Source organism: Heptranchias perlo, chromosome 32, assembly GCF_035084215.1.
Source record: "Heptranchias perlo isolate sHepPer1 chromosome 32, sHepPer1.hap1, whole genome shotgun sequence".
NCBI lineage: Eukaryota > Metazoa > Chordata > Chondrichthyes > Hexanchiformes > Hexanchidae > Heptranchias > Heptranchias perlo.
The window spans coordinates 1,874,555-1,893,992 of NC_090356.1; the positions used below are offsets into that span (position 1 = coordinate 1,874,555).

At 50.5% G+C, this 19,438-nt stretch overlaps 1 protein-coding gene across 1 annotated transcript; it reads right to left on the bottom strand.

The window, feature by feature from the left end:
- Positions 1–1,718: 1,718 nt before the first annotated feature.
- LOC137300780 (taste receptor type 1 member 3-like) lies at positions 1,719–18,320 on the bottom strand. Its single transcript, XM_067970041.1, has 7 exons — positions 18,041–18,320; positions 13,669–13,888; positions 9,276–9,576; positions 6,990–7,742; positions 5,350–5,568; positions 4,322–4,439; positions 1,719–2,647 (listed from the first exon to the last, which is right to left on the bottom strand). Exons 1-7 carry the CDS (start codon positions 18,318–18,320, stop codon positions 1,719–1,721), a joined length of 2,820 nt encoding a protein of 939 aa, XP_067826142.1.
- Positions 18,321–19,438: the final 1,118 nt, after the last annotated feature.

Consider the following 19,438-nt stretch of genomic DNA (forward strand, 5'->3'; position numbering starts at 1 on the left):
TCAAACACTCCCAGCGCAGGTACAGCACGGATTAGATACAGAATAAAGCTCCCTCTTCACTGTCCCATCAAACACTCCCAGGGCAGGTGCAGCACAGGTTAGATACAGAGTAAAGCTCCCTCTACACTGTCCCATCAAGCCTGTTGGAAAAGCTCAGTTACACTGGGACATTTCCATAGCTTTGGCTGACTAGTTTGAATATTATTTGCATTGTAAACTGATTGATGTCATTGCCTGTTCATCCTGTTTATTAATTTAAATTTCACGCTCACTGATCTGCACATCACCTGGAACACAACTCCACTCTTTAGACATTGAATTGTGTGGTCTTGGGAATAAATCGGCCACAACTCTAAATCATGTGCCAGAATAGATTGTCAGCCCGGCAGCAGTGAGAGTTGCTCTTGTGCTGATGCCATGGGCCTCCTGCCGTGGCTATTGTTGGGGCAGCGTCGATGTCCCGCAGATTGGGTTACCAGCCTGCTCTTTCTCCGAGGGGAGAAAATAAACAAACAAACAGGCTGTCAGTCAAACCAAGGCTGAATAACCAGAATCGAAATCCTCCTGGGCTCAGTGTGCGACTGTTTACACCGGTCATGGCTTGGGGGAGCGAGAGCTCACCTGCTTTATTGGTATCAGTAAAGACAGAGAAGGGCCTCTTGTTCCAGGATCTCCATTTATTTAGAAGTACACGCAGACACTGACATGATAGCAACACCGTTCTATTACATGGCGAGCTGGAATATGCCGATTGATATGAACGCCTGACTGACTGGTGGAGTACGGCCGGGTTCAACGCACCACACGCCCTGACCTCCACTGATCTTATATTTATTTGAAAAATGCAAAGCTGAGCAAACATCATCTTGATTTTCCTATTGGATCAGGAAAAGCAAGTACCAGGAAGAGTAGGCACCACTGGCACCAGAGAAGGGCTAGCATCCCAGCCCCAGTGGTGAGGGCCCATGCTGGTATTCACCACCCGTCCCCCGGGACAGCACCTGCTCAACACTGGGTCCGAAGTAACTTAAGGTGAGGCAGAGTGAGATCCGTGGGGGTAGGGATGAGTTTGGCATGTTGGGTTGGGTGGGGATGGGGTTGGGTTAAGGGGTTGGGGTGGGTGGGGATGGGGATGAAGTTGGGGGGGACGGGGATGAGGTTGGGGTGGGTGGGGATGGGGATGAGTTTGGTGGGGATGAGGCTGGGGTGGGGGGGATGGGGATGAGTTTGGGGGGATGGGGTGAAGTTGGGGTTGGTAGGTGCGGAGTTCTTTACTGGACTGAAACAGCAATTTTGATAGCAGACTGCAGATTCTGTGGGTTGATGCTACAGGCAGCTCGCAGGGCGGTCCAGGCCCGATCAGTTGTTGGAGCTTCACCGGCATTCCGGATCGTCCCATCGTTGCTCTCATTAAAAGCAAGACTGAGGCAGTGGGGTCGCTACAGGCCCTGGGCTCGGGAGGGGAATATTAGCCAGAATTCTAGCCCTGATCCCTAGCCAGTGACCTTCCATGCAGAGTGAGAGTGTCTGGGCGTCAGGTAAGTGTCCCCACTGTCCAATCACCTGTCAACACTGCTGGGGCTCACATGAAGAATGGACTCTTGGGCGAGGGATGAATCGGGGGGTGGGGATGGGGAGACCAAATGGGGGAATAATAAATTAGCAGAATTAATGATTGGTGTCGCTGTGGGCTCCCGCCAGTGAGCTGGGGCAGCGTGTCACTGGGATTCAGTGGTGGGCGGAGGATTCCCAGCAGGGCTCTGACAGTAAGACTGGGTGTTGTACTCAGGTTTAAGGAGAATGATGTAGCATTTGGGCAGGAAGTAGGCAGTGATGATTCCATACATGCTCACCAGACCTGCAAACAGCTGCATGGAGGAGACAAACTTGCCCTTGGCAGTGGCGTAGGCTGGAATGAAGAAGACCCAGGCAATGAGATAGATGAGCATGGCGAAGGTGATGTGTCTAGCCAGGTTGTAGGTATTGGCTGAGCTTTGGCTCATGAAAGTGCACAGGAAGCATGCGAGGGCGAGCAAACCATTGTAGCCCAGCAGTAGCCCAAAGCCAGTTGCTGAGCCCTCGTCACACTCCATGACTATTTCTGTGACGGAAATGTCGTAGTTTGCGAAGACGACGGGAGGGGACGTAGACTGCCAGAACAGGCACAGAGCGACCTGAAGGAGGAGGAGTGAACAGACCACCAGATACCTGCCGTTGTGCCTCAGAAACCCGGGACACCATTGCGGGAAGTAACCAGACCCTCCGAACAGACCGCCCGCTTGGAAGGACTTCACCAGCATAGCTGACAAGCAGCCAGCCAGACCAATTGAGAAAATGGGCTGCCTGATGGTACAGAGCAACCAGTTAGGCTGCCCCATGAAACAGTAAAGGCCGCAGCAGGAGATGGCCATGGAAACCAGCATCATCAGACAGGTGGTCCCTCCGGCCAGCTGGACCATGGGGGTGTTCAGATTGAGGATGAAAATGGCGGTTGTTGCTGCTATGACGAGGAGACCCACGCTGGTCAGCGAGGCCAGTAGGATGGTCAGTGTGTCCGTCCACCGCAGGAACTCAATGGTTTTGTTCTGGCAATCCACACTCTGCGACAACGACCACTCGTTCTTCTGGCACGGAACGCACTGGTTCTCTGTGGGGAGGGGAAGGTTGTTACTGAATCGGAGGGACTCGTGTATCGATCTGTTCACCCACCCCTTCAGTTCAGGACCTCACTCCCGAGCCTCCTTCAGCCAAGGGACTCTCACTGGCTCGGGACGGTCAGGGTCTGGACCATCCGGAGACTCCGAAGGGGAGGGCTCTGGACGCAATCCTCCAATCACAAGGCATGTTCTCCTCAGTTTTTGCTCCCCCCCCCCCGCCCCCGGCAAACCTAAACCAGTCAAAATCAGTCCAGTTACTCGGCTAACTATGCCCATTCCCTTCCTTCCCTTGAGTTGGGGGCTGGGGGCAGACAGACTGATGTTTCATTTATCTCTTGTGTTTAACACAGAGCAGTCTGGAGGCATTTGTTGATCTGTGATTTGATTTAACTGAATTCACAATGGTGGCTGGAAGTTTAGGAAACTTTCGGAACTCGCCTGACTGGTGAGGTGCAGACTGTGGGCCTGTATCTGGGACTCCCCCTGTGATGGACACTGAGGGCCTGTATCTGGGACTCCCCCTGTGATGGACACTGTGGGCCTGTATCTGGGACTCCCCCTGTGATGGACATTGAGGGCCTGTATCTGGGACTCCCCCTGTGATGGACACTGTGGGCCTGTATCTGGGACTCCCCCTGTGATGGACATTGAGGGCCTGTATCTGGGACTCCCCCTGTGATGGACACTGTGGGCCTGTATCTGGGACTCCCCCTGTGATGGACACTGAGGGCCTGTGTCTGGGACTCCCCCTGTGATGGACATTGAGGGCCTGTATCTGGGACTCTCCCTATGATGGACAATGAGGGCCTGTATCTGGGACTCCCCCTGTGATGGACACTGTGGGCCTGTATCTGGGACTCCCCCTGTGATGGACACTGTGGGCCTGTATCTGGGACTCCCCCTGTGATGGACATTGAGGGCCTGTATCTGGGACTCCCGCTGTGATGGACACTGTGGGCCTGTATCTGGGACTCCCCCTGTGATGGACATTGAGGGCCTGTATCTGGGACTCTCCCTATGATGGACAATGAGGGCCTGTATCTGGGACTCCCCCTGTGATGGACACTGTGGGCCTGTATCTGGGACTCCCCCTGTGATGGACACTGTGGGCCTGTATCTGGGACTCCCCCTGTGATGGACATTGAGGGCCTGTATCTGGGACTCCCGCTGTGATGGACACTGTGGGCCTGTATCTGGGACTCCCCCTGTGATGGACATTGAGGGCCTGTATCTGGGACTCCCCCTGTGATGGACACTGAGGGCCTGTATCTGGGACTCCCGCTGTGATGGACACTGAGGGCCTGTATCTGGGACTCCCGCTGTGATGGACACTGAGGGCCTGTGTCTGGGACTCCCCCTGTGATGGACAATGAGGGTCTGTATCTGGGACTCTCCCTATGATGGACAATGAGGGCCTGTATCTGGGACTCTCCCTATGATGGACAATGAGGGCCTGTATCTGGGACTCCCCCTGTGATGGACAATGAGGGCCTGTATCTGGGACTCCCCCTGTGATGAACACTGTGGGCCTGTATCTGGGACTCCCCCTGTGATGGACAATGAGGGCCTGTATCTGGGACTCCCCCTGTGATGGACACTGTGGGCCTGTAACTGGTGCTTCCTTGAGTTGCAGATTGGAGTACGGGAAAATGTCCAAGACCTACCGTCACTCTGAAACGTTCCTGCTGGACAATCGGCACACTCGTAGCAGCAGGAAAGATATCCTTTCACCATTTTAATCTGCCCAGGCCCGCAGGAAGTGGAGCAGTTGGAGCCAGGAATCTGACAGTAAGAGTAAAAGGAATTTTACTTTTTAAGGGTAAAAGCTCTTCCATTAGTGATAAAGTCAGTGCTCGGATAAGGTGGGTTCAACCCAAACTCTGCTGCCTCACCCTCCCCTGTACTGAATCCCATGTGCCCTGTGCCCCTGATCTCTGCTGGCTCCTTGTTCTCCAATGTATCAACTTCTAAATCCTCGTCCTCATTGCACTGGAATCTTCACCAGCTCCAAGTCCCAGCACACACTCCCAACTCATCCAGCTCAGATCATCTGTCTGTGTCTCTCTGTCTGTATGTGTCTCTCGGTCTGTGTGTGTGTCTCTGTCTGTGTCTCTGTGTGTGTATTTGTCTCTGTCTAAGTCTGTGTGTGTGTGTGTGTCTCACTGACTATGTGCCTTCAACCACCAACCTTCTCAGTCTTGCTCCACCTCCCTTCTTCAAAACTCTGTTCAAACTCACCCTTCAGTCTCCATTGGTCATCATCTCTAGCTCCCCTGCCACCTCCTGCTCCCCCTGTAAGGAGCCATGAGATGTTTGTCACATAAAAGACTCGATAAAATAAAGCCACAGAGTGTGCACAGCGTAGATTCGCCAGGAATAGGAAACTATAGATATAGGAAGAGACTTGAGATACTGCGACTATTTCCACTGGAGCAGAGCAGGCTCAATGGGGGGTTGGTGGAGAATAAGAACAGGCTATTTCCATTGGTTGGGGACTCAGTGACGAGGGTCAATAATTTAAATTTCTCACTGTGAGTGAGGAGGGACGGTGAGGAGAGATTTCTTTACGTAGCAGGTTATTAGAGCATGGAATGATTTGGCGCAGAGATGATTGCATCTTTTAAGGGAAAATTGGGGGGAGGGGTGATGGAGGTGGAGAGATGAGGGCATGGAGTGAGGAGACCCCTTTTACCTTGTTCTGAGGAGAGTTCCAGTAGATGAGGGATGTATTAATTACAAGTTTGTTGTCCTGTGCTCTGTATTCCCCAATCAGTCTGAACTCCGGCATTGGATTCCCATCTTTCCATTGCCAGTTAATAATGTCGTATCCTGTCGGTGGGTCTCCATGTTTGTTGAAGAAAATGGCTCTGCTGTGGAGAGTGAAGTTGACTCGAGCGAGTTCCCCGAGGAGCTGGATGGAAACCAAGAGCTTTATTCAGAGAGGAAAATGAGAAGACAATATATAAAAGAGAATGATGTCTGTCCGATTGTCTGTCAGCTGTCTGTCCTCCAATTAAATATTGTCTTTGGTCCCCACCACAAACTCCGTTCCCTAGCCACTGACCCCACCCCTCTTCCTGGCCACTGTCTGAGGCTGAACCAGACCGTTTTCAACCTCAGCGTCCTGTTTGACCCTGAGGTGAGCTTCTGACCCCATATCCGCTCCATCACCAAGGCTGCCAACTTTCACCTTCATAACATCACCCGTCTCTGCCCCTGCCTCAGCTCATCTGCTGCTGAAACCCTCATCCATGCTTTTGTTAACTCCAGAATAGACTATTCCAATGCTCTCCTGACCGGCCTCCCATCTTCCACCCTCCGTAAACTTGAGCTCATCTAAAACTCTGCTGCCCGTATCCTAACTCGCACCAAGTCCTGTTCACCCATCTCGCTGACCTACATTGGCTCCCGGTCTGGAACGCCTCGATTTTAAAATTTTAAACAAGTCTGCAAGGACAGAGGGGTCAAGAATGGGTTTTTTGAGGAGGGGGGTGATGATGGCAGATTTGAAGGGGAGGGAGACAGCACCTGAGGAGAGGGAACCATTAACAATATCAGCTAACATGGGGGCCAGGAAGGGAAGTTGGGTGGTCAGCAGTTTGGTGGGAATAGGGTTGAGGGAGCAGGAGGTGGGTCTCATGGTCAAGATGAGCTCAGAGAGGGCATGAGGGGAGAAACTAAAGAAAGATGCGAGTTCTGAGCTCGGGCAGATTAATTGGCCATTATTGGATCCATTGTAAGCAAATTGGCTGACACATTCACCAATATAACAACATTCACTGCACTTCAGACTAACTGACTGTATGAAGCACTTTGAGATGTTTCTTAGAGACCATGTTGTAAATGCAAGTCTTTCTTTTCCCCTTCGAACAGAGAAGGTTAAGGGGAGATTTGATAGAGGTGTTCAAAATTATGAACGGTTTTGATGGAATAAATAAGGAGAAACTGTTTCCAGTGGCGGACGGGTCGGTAACCAGAGAACACAGATTTAAGGTAAATGACAAAAGAGCATGAGGAAACATTTTTTTTACGCAGTGAGTTGTTGTGAACTGGAATTCACTGCCTGAAAGGGCGGTGGAGGCAAAAATTCAAGAATAACTTTCAAAAGGGAATTTGATAAATGCTTGAAAAGGAAAAATTTGCAGGGCTCTGGGGAAAGAGCAGGGGAATGGGACTAATTGGATAGCTCTTTCAAAGAGCCGGCACAGGCACAATGGGCTGAATGGCCTCCTTCTATGCTGTACCTACGATGATACTATGATTATTCTAATGTCTCATTGAGAGCTGATTGCATTGGATGTGTCTCTGCGATGCCCCCACTGCCTGGCTCACCTGCCATGGGTAAATGGAGGCCCTGTTGCACCTTCCAGACTCACAACGGAGCAGCTGGTGGAGAGCGTGGGCCACGGCATAGACTGCAGAGTAGACATTAAATGGAATGCGCTGCCGGTCTCCCTCGGCAGACAGCGTTGAACAATTGTTGAACTCTTCCAGGTGCTTCTCATCACTGCTGCACCTTTGAGGCTTCTGACTGGTCAGATGGTTAAGAGCCTGTATGGCAGATATGTACTGTTCGAACCCAGGGATACGGCCACTTTTAATGGCCAGGCCCAGAATGGTCCCAATGCTTGAGATGTTTGGGGAGCTGGCGACTGCCTCCGAGGTGACCCAGGCTTCGCTAGCAATCCACACCTTGCCCGTCACCTTCTCCTCCACAATTATCCTCACCAATGACTCAGCGTAACGATAGTCAGCGAACACGGCCGTGACGTTAACCCGCGAGCGGACGATATTCGCGATGACCGACACCATTTTCATCTGAAATTTGCTGCCCGGTAGGTTCACGGGGATCAGCTCCTCGTACGCAATACAAGCCCCTGTTTTGGTGATGAGTTTCGTGAAGTGCTCCATTCCCCGTCGCCCGTACATGTTATCCGTCCCGATCACCGCGATCCAGTTCCACTTAAACATCTCCACAATCGAGACCATGGCTGTGGCCTGGACTTCATCTGGAGGAATCGTCCGGAAAAACGACGGGAAAGTCATCTTGTCGCTAAATAGGTTACTTGAAGCAGCATAACTAACCTGGAAAAAATCCCCAACCGTATAGTTACACATGAGGGAGCTGGATTAACATCAGTAGAGATACAGTCAGTAACACAGGGCGCTGGGGGAGAGGGGTTACTGAGTGACAGTGTGAGGGAGAGGGATTAACATCAGTAGAGATACAGTCAGTAACACAGAGCGCTGGGGGGAGAGGGGTTACTGAGTGACAGTGTGAGGGAGAGGGATTAACATCAGTAGAGATACAGTCAGTAACACAGAGCGCTGGGGGGAGAGGGGTTACTGAGAGACAGTGTGAGGGAGAGGGATTAACATCAGTAGAGATACAGTCAGTAACACAGAGCGCTGGGGGGAGAGGGGTTACTGAGTGACAGTGTGAGGGAGAGGGATTAACATCAGTAGAGATACAGTCAGTAACACAGGGCGCTGGGGGAGAGGGGTTACTGAGTGACAGTGTGAGGGAGAGGGACTAACATCAGTAGAGATACAGTCAGTAACACAGGGTGCTGGGGGAGAGGGGTTACTGAGTGACAGTGTGAGGGAGAGGGATTAACATCAGTAGAGATACAGTCAGTAACACAGGGCGCTGGGGGGAGAGGGGTTACTGAGTGACAGTGTGAGGGAGAGGGATTAACATCAGTAGAGATACAGTCAGTAACACAGGGCGCTGGGGGGAGAGGGGTTACTGAGAGACAGTGTGAGGGAGAGGGATTAACATCAGTAGAGATACAGTCAGTAACACAGGGCACTGGGGGAGAGGGGTTACTGAGTGACAGTGTGAGGGAGAGGGATTAACATCAGTAGAGATACAGTCAGTAACACAGGGCGCTGGGGGGAGAGGGGTTACTGAGAGACAGTGTGAGGGAGAGGGATTAACATCAGTAGAGATACAGTCAGTGGTGCAGGATGTTCAACATTTTGCCCGAACCAGTATCTCCCTGTTACAAGCAGTCACCACTTAACCTGAAATATTTGCCATAAATAACCTGAAAGATACTAAGAATATTTTAGGAGTTGCTGGTTTTAAGAAAGAAATCCCCTTTTCCCAGTTCCCCCCCCCCCGTTATCTAGACGGTGCTGCCTCTCAGTGGGGTACAGATTCACTGGCACTGATCACATTTCACACCTCCCCATGGGCCTGTTCTTGGTGCATGAGCTCAGGCACTGAGTGTCACTAGGCTATTTGATCATGGGGACCATCGCAGCTGACCCAATACTGTCCTCACCCAACAATAGAATGAGAGGGGAGATGAGGAGAATGTTTTTTACACAGCGAGTTGTTATGATCTGGAATTCACTGCCTGAAAGGGCGGTGGAAGCAGATTCAATGGTAACTTTCAAGAGGGAATTGGATAAATACTTGAAAAGGAAATATTTTTGGGCTGTGGGGAAAGAGCAGGGGGTGGGAATAATTGGAGAGCTCTTTCAAAGAGCTAGCACAGGCATGATGGGCTGAATGGCCTCCTTGTGTGCTGTATGGTTGTCTGAAATCGCTGTTTGATTCCCAAGAATGATTGTGACCCTCACCCCAGAGATTGGTTGTTGCCCTCATACCTGTGGAACGAGGAGAAAGCTGAAGAGTTGTGCGATCACCCTGGAAATCTCGGAGGTAGAGGGGCCAATGGCGGCCACCACCCGTGTGATATAGTCCGTGTAATCACACTTCGCTTCAAACCCCTCTCCATCCTTTGTGGCCAAGAAGGAAATGGCGGATTGCATTGCAACCGTGGATTCAAGGCAAGTGTCCTGGATGTCGTATCCGAGGCACACGTCCGGTAGGAGCAAGCTCGAGTTATTGATCTCTTCAATGGCAAACTTCATTGCCTGAAGCCAGCGGAAAGCTTCTGGATCGAATCTGCAATAAGGAGCGGAGGGTAAAGGCCAGGAACTAACCGTTAGACTGAACCGTAATAGCGGGGCATTCTCAGCAAAGAGGCTTCATACAAATCCACAACCTGTTCATTCCCATCAATGGAAGGAGGTTACTGAGTGACAGTGTGAGGGAGAGGGATTAACATCAGTAGAGACACAGTCAGTAACACAGGGCGCTGGGGGGAGAGGGGTTACTGAGTGACAGTGTGAGGGAGAGGGATTAACATCAGTCGAGATACAGTCAGTAACACAGGGCGCTGGGGGGAGAGGGGTTACTGAGTGACAGTGTGAGGGAGAGGGATTAACATCAGTCGAGATACAGTCAGTAACACAGGGCGCTGGGGGGAGAGGGGTTACTGAGTGACAGTGTGAGGGAGAGGGATTAACATCAGTCGAGATACAGTCAGTAACACAGGGCGCTGGGGGAGAGGGGTTACTGAGTGACAGTGTGAGGGAGAGGGATTAACATCAGTCGAGATACAGTCAGTAACACAGGGCGCTGGGGGGAGAGGGGTTACTGAGTGACAGTGTGAGGGAGCTGCATTAACATCAGTAGAGATACAGTCAGTAACACAGGGCACTGGGGGAGAGGGGTTACTGAGTGACAGTGTGAGGGAGAGGGACTAACATCAGTAGAGATACAGTCAGTAACACAGGGCACTGGGGGAGAGGGGTTACTGAGTGACAGTGTGAGGGAGAGGGATTAACATCAGTAGAGATACAGTCAGTAACACAGGGCGCTGGGGGAGAGGGGTTACTGAGAGACAGTGTGAGGGAGAGGGATTAACATCAGTAGAGATACAGTCAGTAACACAGGGCGCTGGGGGAGAGGGGTTACTGAGAGACAGTGTGAGGGAGAGGGATTAACATCAGTAGAGATACAGTCAGTAACACAGGGCGCTGGGGGAGAGGGGTTACTGAGAGACAGTGTGAGGGAGAGGGATTAACATCAGTAGAGATACAGTCAGTAACACAGGGCGCTGGGGGAGAGGGGTTACTGAGTGACAGTGTGAGGGAGAGGGATTAACATCAGTAGAGATACAGTCAGTAACACAGGGCGCTGGGGGAGAGTGGTTACTGAGTGACAGTGTGAGGGAGAGGGATTAACATCAGTAGAGATACAGTCAGTAACACAGGGCGCTGGGGGAGAGGGGTTACTGAGTGACAGTGTGAGGGAGAGGGACTAACATCAGTAGAGATACAGTCAGTAACACAGGGCGCTGGGGGGAGAGGGGTTACTGAGTGACAGTGTGAGGGAGAGGGATTAACATCAGTAGAGATACAGTCAGTAACACAGGGCGCTGGGGGAGAGGGGTTACTGAGTGACAGTGTGAGGGAGAGGGACTAACATCAGTAGAGATACAGTCAGTAACACAGGGCGCTGGGGGGAGAGGGGTTACTGAGTGACAGTGTGAGGGAGAGGGACTAACATCAGTAGAGATACAGTCAGTAACACAGGGCGCTGGGGGGAGAGGGGTTACTGAGTGACAGTGTGAGGGAGAGGGATTAACATCAGTAGAGATACAGTCAGTAACACAGAGCGCTGGGGGAGAGGGGTTACTGAGTGACAGTGTGAGGGAGAGGGATTAACATCAGTAGAGATACAGTCAGTAACACAGGGCGCTGGGGGGAGAGGGGTTACTGAGAGACAGTGTGAGGGAGAGGGATTAACATCAGTAGAGATACAGTCAGTAACACAGGGCGCTGGGGGGAGAGGGGTTACTGAGTGACAGTGTGAGGGAGAGGGATTAACATCAGTAGAGATACAGTCAGTAACACAGGGCGCTGGGGGAGAGGGGTTACTGAGTGACAGTGTGAGGGAGAGGGATTAACATCAGTAGAGATACAGTCAGTAACACAGGGCGCTGGGGGAGAGGGGTTACTGAGTGACAGTGTGAGGGAGAGGGACTAACATCAGTAGAGATACAGTCAGTAACACAGGGCGCTGGGGGGAGAGGGGTTACTGAGTGACAGTGTGAGGGAGAGGGATTAACATCAGTAGAGATACAGTCAGTAACACAGGGCGCTGGGGGAGAGGGGTTACTGAGTGACAGTGTGAGGGAGAGGGACTAACATCAGTAGAGATACAGTCAGTAACACAGGGCGCTGGGGGGAGAGGGGTTACTGAGTGACAGTGTGAGGGAGAGGGACTAACATCAGTAGAGATACAGTCAGTAACACAGGGCGCTGGGGGGAGAGGGGTTACTGAGTGACAGTGTGAGGGAGAGGGATTAACATCAGTAGAGATACAGTCAGTAACACAGAGCGCTGGGGGAGAGGGGTTACTGAGTGACAGTGTGAGGGAGAGGGACTAACATCAGTAGAGATACAGTCAGTAACACAGGGCGCTGGGGGGAGAGGGGTTACTGAGTGACAGTGTGAGGGAGAGGGACTAACATCAGTAGAGATACAGTCAGTAACACAGAGCGCTGGGGGAGAGGGGTTACTGAGTGACAGTGTGAGGGAGAGGGATTAACATCAGTAGAGATACAGTCAGTAACACAGGGCGCTGGGGGGAGAGGGGTTACTGAGAGACAGTGTGAGGGAGAGGGATTAACATCAGTAGAGATACAGTCAGTAACACAGGGCGCTGGGGGGAGAGGGGTTACTGTTCCTAATGTCAGCTGTAGACTCAATGGAGAACATTTACAGACAGTGAGATGACTGTTTCCATTCTGTACAAGTAGAATTCTATCTCAGTTCCGCAACACTGCTCCCCTTTAATTCTTCAGGTGTGAGCCCCGACAGTGAGCATTGGTGGGATCTCAATCCTGAATCGTCAATGTGGTTCCTGGTCCATTCCCCCCTCCGGCACCCACACACACACCCCCAAACACAACCCCACACACAAACACAAACACACACACACACACACACCCTCAAACACAACCCCACACACAAACACAAACACACACCCACACACACCCCCCCAAACACAACCCCACACACAAACACAAACACACACCCACACACACCCCCCCAAACACAACCCCACACACAAACACAAACACACACCCACACACACACCCCCAAACACAACCCCACACACAAACACAAACACACACACACACACACACACACCCTCAAACACAACCCCACACACAAACACACACACCCACACACACTCCCCCCCACAAACACAACCCCACACACAGACACACACACACACCCTCACACAACACCCACACACAGTCACCCCCCCCCACACACCAACACACACCCCCACACACAAACATAAATACTCACACACCTACCCACACACAAACATACACACACACACAGACACACACACACAAGCACACGTATCCACCCACACACACTCCCCACCCACAAACACCCCCCCACACACAAACAAACACACCCATACACACACCCACATACGCACCCACCCCCACACCCCACAGGACCACCCACACATTGCAGGCTCAGGGTCACTGGCTGCTTTTGCCTCTCCATACTGTGGCCAATTGTAGCCCCGACCAATTCCGCAATTGGCTGCCCGCATCCTAACTCGCACCAAGTCCCGTTCTCCCATCACCCCTCGTGCTCACTGACCTACATTGGCTCCCGGTCCGGGAACGCCTCGATTTTAAAATTCTCATCCTTGTTTTCAAATCCCTCCATGGCCTCACCCCTCCCTATCTCTGTAACCTCCTCCAGCCCTACAACCCTCCGAGATCTCTGAGCTCCTCCAATTCTGGCCTCTTGCGCAGCCCCGATTTTAATTGCTCCACCATTGGCGACCGTGCCTTCAGCTGCCTGGACCCTAAACTCTGGAATTCCCTCCCTAATCAGCCTCTCTCTCCTACTTTAAGACTCTCCTTAAAACCTCCCTCTTTGACCAAGCTTTGTCCTAATATCTCCTTATGTGACTCAGTGTCAAATTTTGTCTGATTTACGCTCCTGTGAAGCACCTTGGGATGTTTTACTACATTAAAGGCACTATTTAAATGGAAGAAGTTGCTGTTGAACTAACTCCGTAGGGAATAGAGACAGAAGCAGGTGCCATCTGTCAGTCCCACATCAGGCTCTGAACGAGATCAGATGGTAATCCAGGATAGACAGCAGGACTTACCTTTCACACTTTATAGATTCTGACTTTGATTCACTGCTCATGTTCATGACAGTGGAATAAATCGGAAAGAGCCCACCGAGGATGTAGTCACCAGCAGCCTGGAAATGCCTGGCCGGGTCCCTTTCGGCTCCGGACACTGATTCACAACATGGCCCCATTGGAACGAAACAGAAAACCATCCAATAACGAAAGTCAAACATGCTGAAGAGGGGACGAGGAGCTGGAACAATACAAGATGAGTGTTTGAGCACAGGGCTTTCTGAGTTAATGCCACCGGCACAGGTGAAAGATTTCACTCACTCACAATTTGCATTAGAAGTTACCAACATTGTGTACACATCGCTGGATCATTACAGATCTGAGCTGCAGGCTTCACACCTGACTCTGATGGTCTCTCTAACCCGACACTAACCTCTCACAGTCTCTCTAACCCGACACTAACCTCTCACAGTCTCTCTATCCCCACACTAACCTCTCACAGTCTCTCTATCCCGACACGAACCTCACACAGTCTCTCTATCCCGACACTAACCTCTCACAGTCTCTCTATCCCGACACGAACCTCACACAGTCTCTCTATCCCGACACTAACCTCTCACAGTCTCTCTATCCCGACACGAACCTCACACAGTCTCTCTATCCCGACACTAACCTCTCACAGTCTCTCTATCCCGACACTAACCTCTCACAGTCTCTCTATCCCCACACTAACCTCTCACAGTCTCTCTATCCCGACACGAACCTCACACAGTCTCTCTATCCCGACACTAACCTCTCACAGTCTCTCTATCCCGACACGAACCTCACGCAGTCTCTCTATCCCGACACTAACCTCTCACAGTCTCTCTATCCCGACACTAACCTCTCACAGTCTCTCTATCCCGACACGAACCTCACACAGTCTCTCTATCCCGACACTAACCTCTCACAGTCTCTCTATCCCGACACTAACCTCTCACAGTCTCTCTAACCCGACACTAACCTCACACAGTCTCTCTATCCCAAACACTAACCTCTCACAGTCTCTCTATCCCAAACACTAACCTCTCACAGTCTCTCTATCCCGACATTAACCTCTCACAGTCTCTCTATCCCAAACACTAACCTCTCACAGTCTCTCTATCCCAAACACTAACCTCTCACAGTCTCTCTATCCCGACATTAACCTCTCACAGTCTCTCTATCCCAAACACTAACCTCTCACAGTCTCTCTATCCCAAACACTAACCTCTCACAGTCTCTCTAACCCGACACTAACCTCTCACAGTCTCTCTATCCCGACATTAACCTCTCACAGTCTCTCTATCCCAAATACTAACCTCTCACAGTCTCTCTATCCCGACATTAACCTCTCACAGTCTCTCTATCCCAAACACTAACCTCACACAGTCTCTCTATCCCAAACACTAACCTCTCACAGTCTCTCTATCCCAAACACTAACCTCTCACAGTCTCTCTATCCCAAACACTAACCTCTCACAGTCTCTCTATCCCAAACACTAACCTCTCACAGTCTCTCTATCCCAAACACTAACCTCACACAGTCTCTCTATCCCAAACACTAACCTCTCACAGTCTCTCTAACCCGACACTAACCTCTCACAGTCTCTCTATCCCGACATTAACCTCTCACAGTCTCTCTATCCCGACATTAACCTCTCACAGTCTCTCTATCCCAAACACTAACCTCTCACAGTCTCTCTATCCCGACATTAACCTCTCACAGTCTCTCTATCCCAAACACTAACCTCACACAGTCTCTCTATCCCAAACACTAACCTCTCACAGTCTCTCTATCCCGACACTAACCTCACACAGTCTCTCTATCCCAAACACTAACCTCACACAGTCTCTCTATCCCGACACTAACCTCACACAGTCTCTCTATCCCAAACACTAACCTTCCTTTTCCTTTTCCACACTCTGTCACACCCTGTCTTTATTTCCAGCACCCCCCATTGTTAGTGAACATCCTGTTTGGTCTTTGTGGATCGTTTAGGCAGAAATTGCTTGGGGTATTTACGAGTGAGATGTGTCCTTACTCTGTGGCGTGGCAGTCCAGATGACGATGGTTTTGCCCTGGCTGGGTTGCTCTGTCCATCCCCGTCTTTACAGGATGGATCATTGTCCAGCCATGAAATCCTGAACTGTGAACTTCAAACAATGGCACAGAACCTGAGCAGATGGGCTTACTTGGCAAAGACTGACCAATGATAGTCACAGTTCAGACTGGCTTTAGGTTTTATCACAAGGGGTATAGGATATGCAAGTTGAGATGTAACAGTGAATCTATATAAAACCTTGGTGAGACCACAGTTGGAGGACCGTGTATAGTTTTGGGCTCCACACTATAGGAAGGATATTGAGGCATTAGAGAGGGGACAGCGCAGATTCACGAGGATGCTTCCTGGAATGAGGAAATACAAATACAAAGAAAGACTTGAAAAATTTGGACGTTTTTCATTGGAACAAAGGTTACTGTTTCCAGGAATCTAGATTGAGGGTCCATAGATACAAGATTAATTGTAAGCAATTTAGATCAGAGGGGAGGAGAAACTTCTTCACACAGAGAGGTGTGAGGCTGTGGGATTCACTTCCAGGGTTCGTGTAAACATTCAAGATTAATTTAAAGAGGTGGATGAAGGGAAAGGGCATGAAGGGATATGGGAACTGAGTGGGTAAATGTGATTAGGACTAATTGTTTGTATGGAGGGTAAAGACCAGCATGGACTGGATGGGCCAAATGGCCTGTTTCTATATCATATGTTCTCTGTATTACTGTGGTGAGGCCTGACCTTAGAGCATTTGATGTTTCCCTGGTTCCGTCAACTCGACTCATTTTGAAGGTTTGGTAAAAATAATTTAAATCTTTGATTTGAATAAACAGGGACTAAAAGGATTACAATTGTGACCCTCCCCATGCTCTCTTCATTGTCTCACTGCAGTTATACAGGGCCTTGGTGAGACCACACCTGGAGTATTGTGCACAGTTTTGGTCTCCTTACCTAAGAAAGGATATACTTGTCGTAGAGAGAGTGCAGCGAAGGTTCACCAGACTGATTCCTGGGATGGCAGGACTGTCGTATGAGGAGAGATTGGATCGACTGGGCCTGTAGTCACTCGAGTTCAGAAGAATGAGAGGGGATCTCATTGAAACATAAAATTCTGACAGGGCTAGACAGACTGGATGCAGGGAGGATGTTTCCCCTGGCTGGGAGGGTCCAGAACGAGGGGTCACAGTCTCAGGATACGGGGTAGGACATTTAGGACTGAGATGAGGAGAAATTTCTTCACTCAGAGGATGGTGAACCTGTGGAATTCTCTACCACAGAAGGCTGTGGAGACCAAGTCACTGAATATATTTAAGAAGGAGATAGATAGATTTCTAGACACAGAAGGCATCAAAGGGAGTGGAGAGAGCGGGAATATGGTATTGAGATAGAGGCTCAGCCATGAGTGGAGCAGGCTCGAAGGGCCGAATGGCCTACTCCTGCTCCTATTTTCTATGTTTCTATAAGTGAACCCATGTTCCCTGGGAACCTAAACTGCCAATTTAATCAGGTAGTGAATAGCAGTGGTATGCCCAGGGTCACACACCAGAACTTATATAGAATGCCTGCCATACATTCTAGACCATTTCCATAGTGTCCACCACCAATATATCCTTCCTGAGGGGCAGTGCCCAGAACTGAATGCAGTCTCTCCAGACGGGCTCTGACCAAGGCTCTATACAGCTGAAGCATCATCTCCTCCCCTTTGTATTCCAGTCCTCTTGAGGTAAAGGCCAACATTCAATTAGCCTAGAGTGAGCTCTACTCCGTATAAATTGATATGAAGAGGAATCTTGTCATCGGACCCAGCACACGTCAATGTACCGTGAGGTAACAAAAGTCAAGTTTATTTTGAACACCTGTGAGCATCATTCTTGCACCGAGTTGCTCCATTTGCATGTCCGGTCCTGTTTGCATACGAGGTGCTGGGCTGTAAACCAATTCAGATTCTGCAATTCTCAAGTGCAATGGCATCTCAGATTAACCCTGCCCTGCCCTCTGTTCAGCTGCATATACCCAGTTCAATCTTTCTCTTTGTTATTTATTTTGTCCCTCTTTAGGTCATAAAGACCCCCATGGCATATCTTAATCCCTGTTCCAGAATTTGCACCAACGACATTCCTTAGCTGCCCAGCAGGAGATGCTGGTTTGCTCAGGAACAAGTGTCTTTCCTTCACTCAGCAGCTGATGGAAGCTATCACACTGGGAGTCACTGTCACACTGGGAGTCACTGTCACACTGGGAGTCACTAACACTGGGAGTCACTGTCACACTGGGAGTCACGAACACTGGGAGTCACTGTCACACTGGGAGTCACGAACACTGGGAGTCACTGTCACACTGGGAGTCACGAACACTGGGAGTCACCGTCACACTGGGAGTCACTGTCACTCTGGGAATCACCGTCACGCTGGGAATCATCGTCACCCTGGGCGTCACTGTCACCCTGGGCGTCACTGTCACTCTGGGAATCACCGTCACGCTGGGAATCACTGTCACTCTGGGAGTCACTGTCACTCTGGGAATCACCGTCACGCTGGGAATCACTGTCACCCTGGGCGTCACTGTCACTCTGGGAATCACCGTCACGCTGGGAATCATCGTCACCCTGGGCGTCACTGTCACCCTGGGCGTCACTGTCACTCTGGGAATCACTGTCACCCTGGGAATCACTGTCACCCTGGGCGTCACTGTCACTCTGGGAGTCACTGTCACGCTGGGAATCACTGTCACTCTGGGAGTCACTGTCACTCTGGGAGTCACCGTCACTCTGGGAATCACTGTCACGCTGGGAATCACTGTCACCCTAGGAATCACTGTCACACTGGGAGTCACTGTCACACTGGGAGTCACTGTCACACTGGGAGTCACTAACACTGGGAGTCACAGTCCAATCCCACATACATCAATCGTAACGTAATAACATAATGGCCCCTCATTGACTAGCTGAAACATACACATGACTAGGTTGTACCTGAGCTCACCCAGTGAGGAGATTAAAATCCCATTTAGACGAAGATATCAAGTAATTTTTTTTAAAGTTTGAGAACGTAAATAGTGAAAGATTATTACCCCTGCTTGGTAAATTTAAGACTATTCCTTGTCGGGATGTGGGCACACTGGCACGGTCAGCATGAGAAGGTGCCAGTAGATCTTGCTTGCTAGGCCACTTCAGAAGGCAAACCATATACAGGTGAAACTTCCTCATTCGGTATTTACCATACCTCCAGTTACTCAGGAGAATCTTCTATACACCCCCTGTTACCTAATGAGAATTCTCTATGCATCCTAGTTACCCATTAAGTGCCCTCTATGTACCCCAATTACCTATTGAGTGCCCTCTATGTACCCCAGTTACCCATTGAGTGCCCTCTATGTACCCCAGTTACCCATTGAGTGCCCTCTATGTACCCCAGTTACCTATTGAGTGCCCTCTATGTACCCCAGTTACCCATTGAGTGCCCTCTATGTACCCCAGTTACCTATTGAGTGCCCTCTATGTACCCTAGTTACCCATTGAGTGCCCTCTGTGTACCCCAGTTACCCATTGAGTGCCCTCTATGTACCCCAGTTACCCATTGAGTGCCCTCTGTGTACCCCAGTTACCCATTGAGTGCCCTCTGTGTACCCCAGTTACCCATTGAGTGCCCTCTGTGTACCCCAGTTACCCATTGAGTGCCCTCTGTGTACCCTAGTTACCCATTGAGTGCCCTCTATGT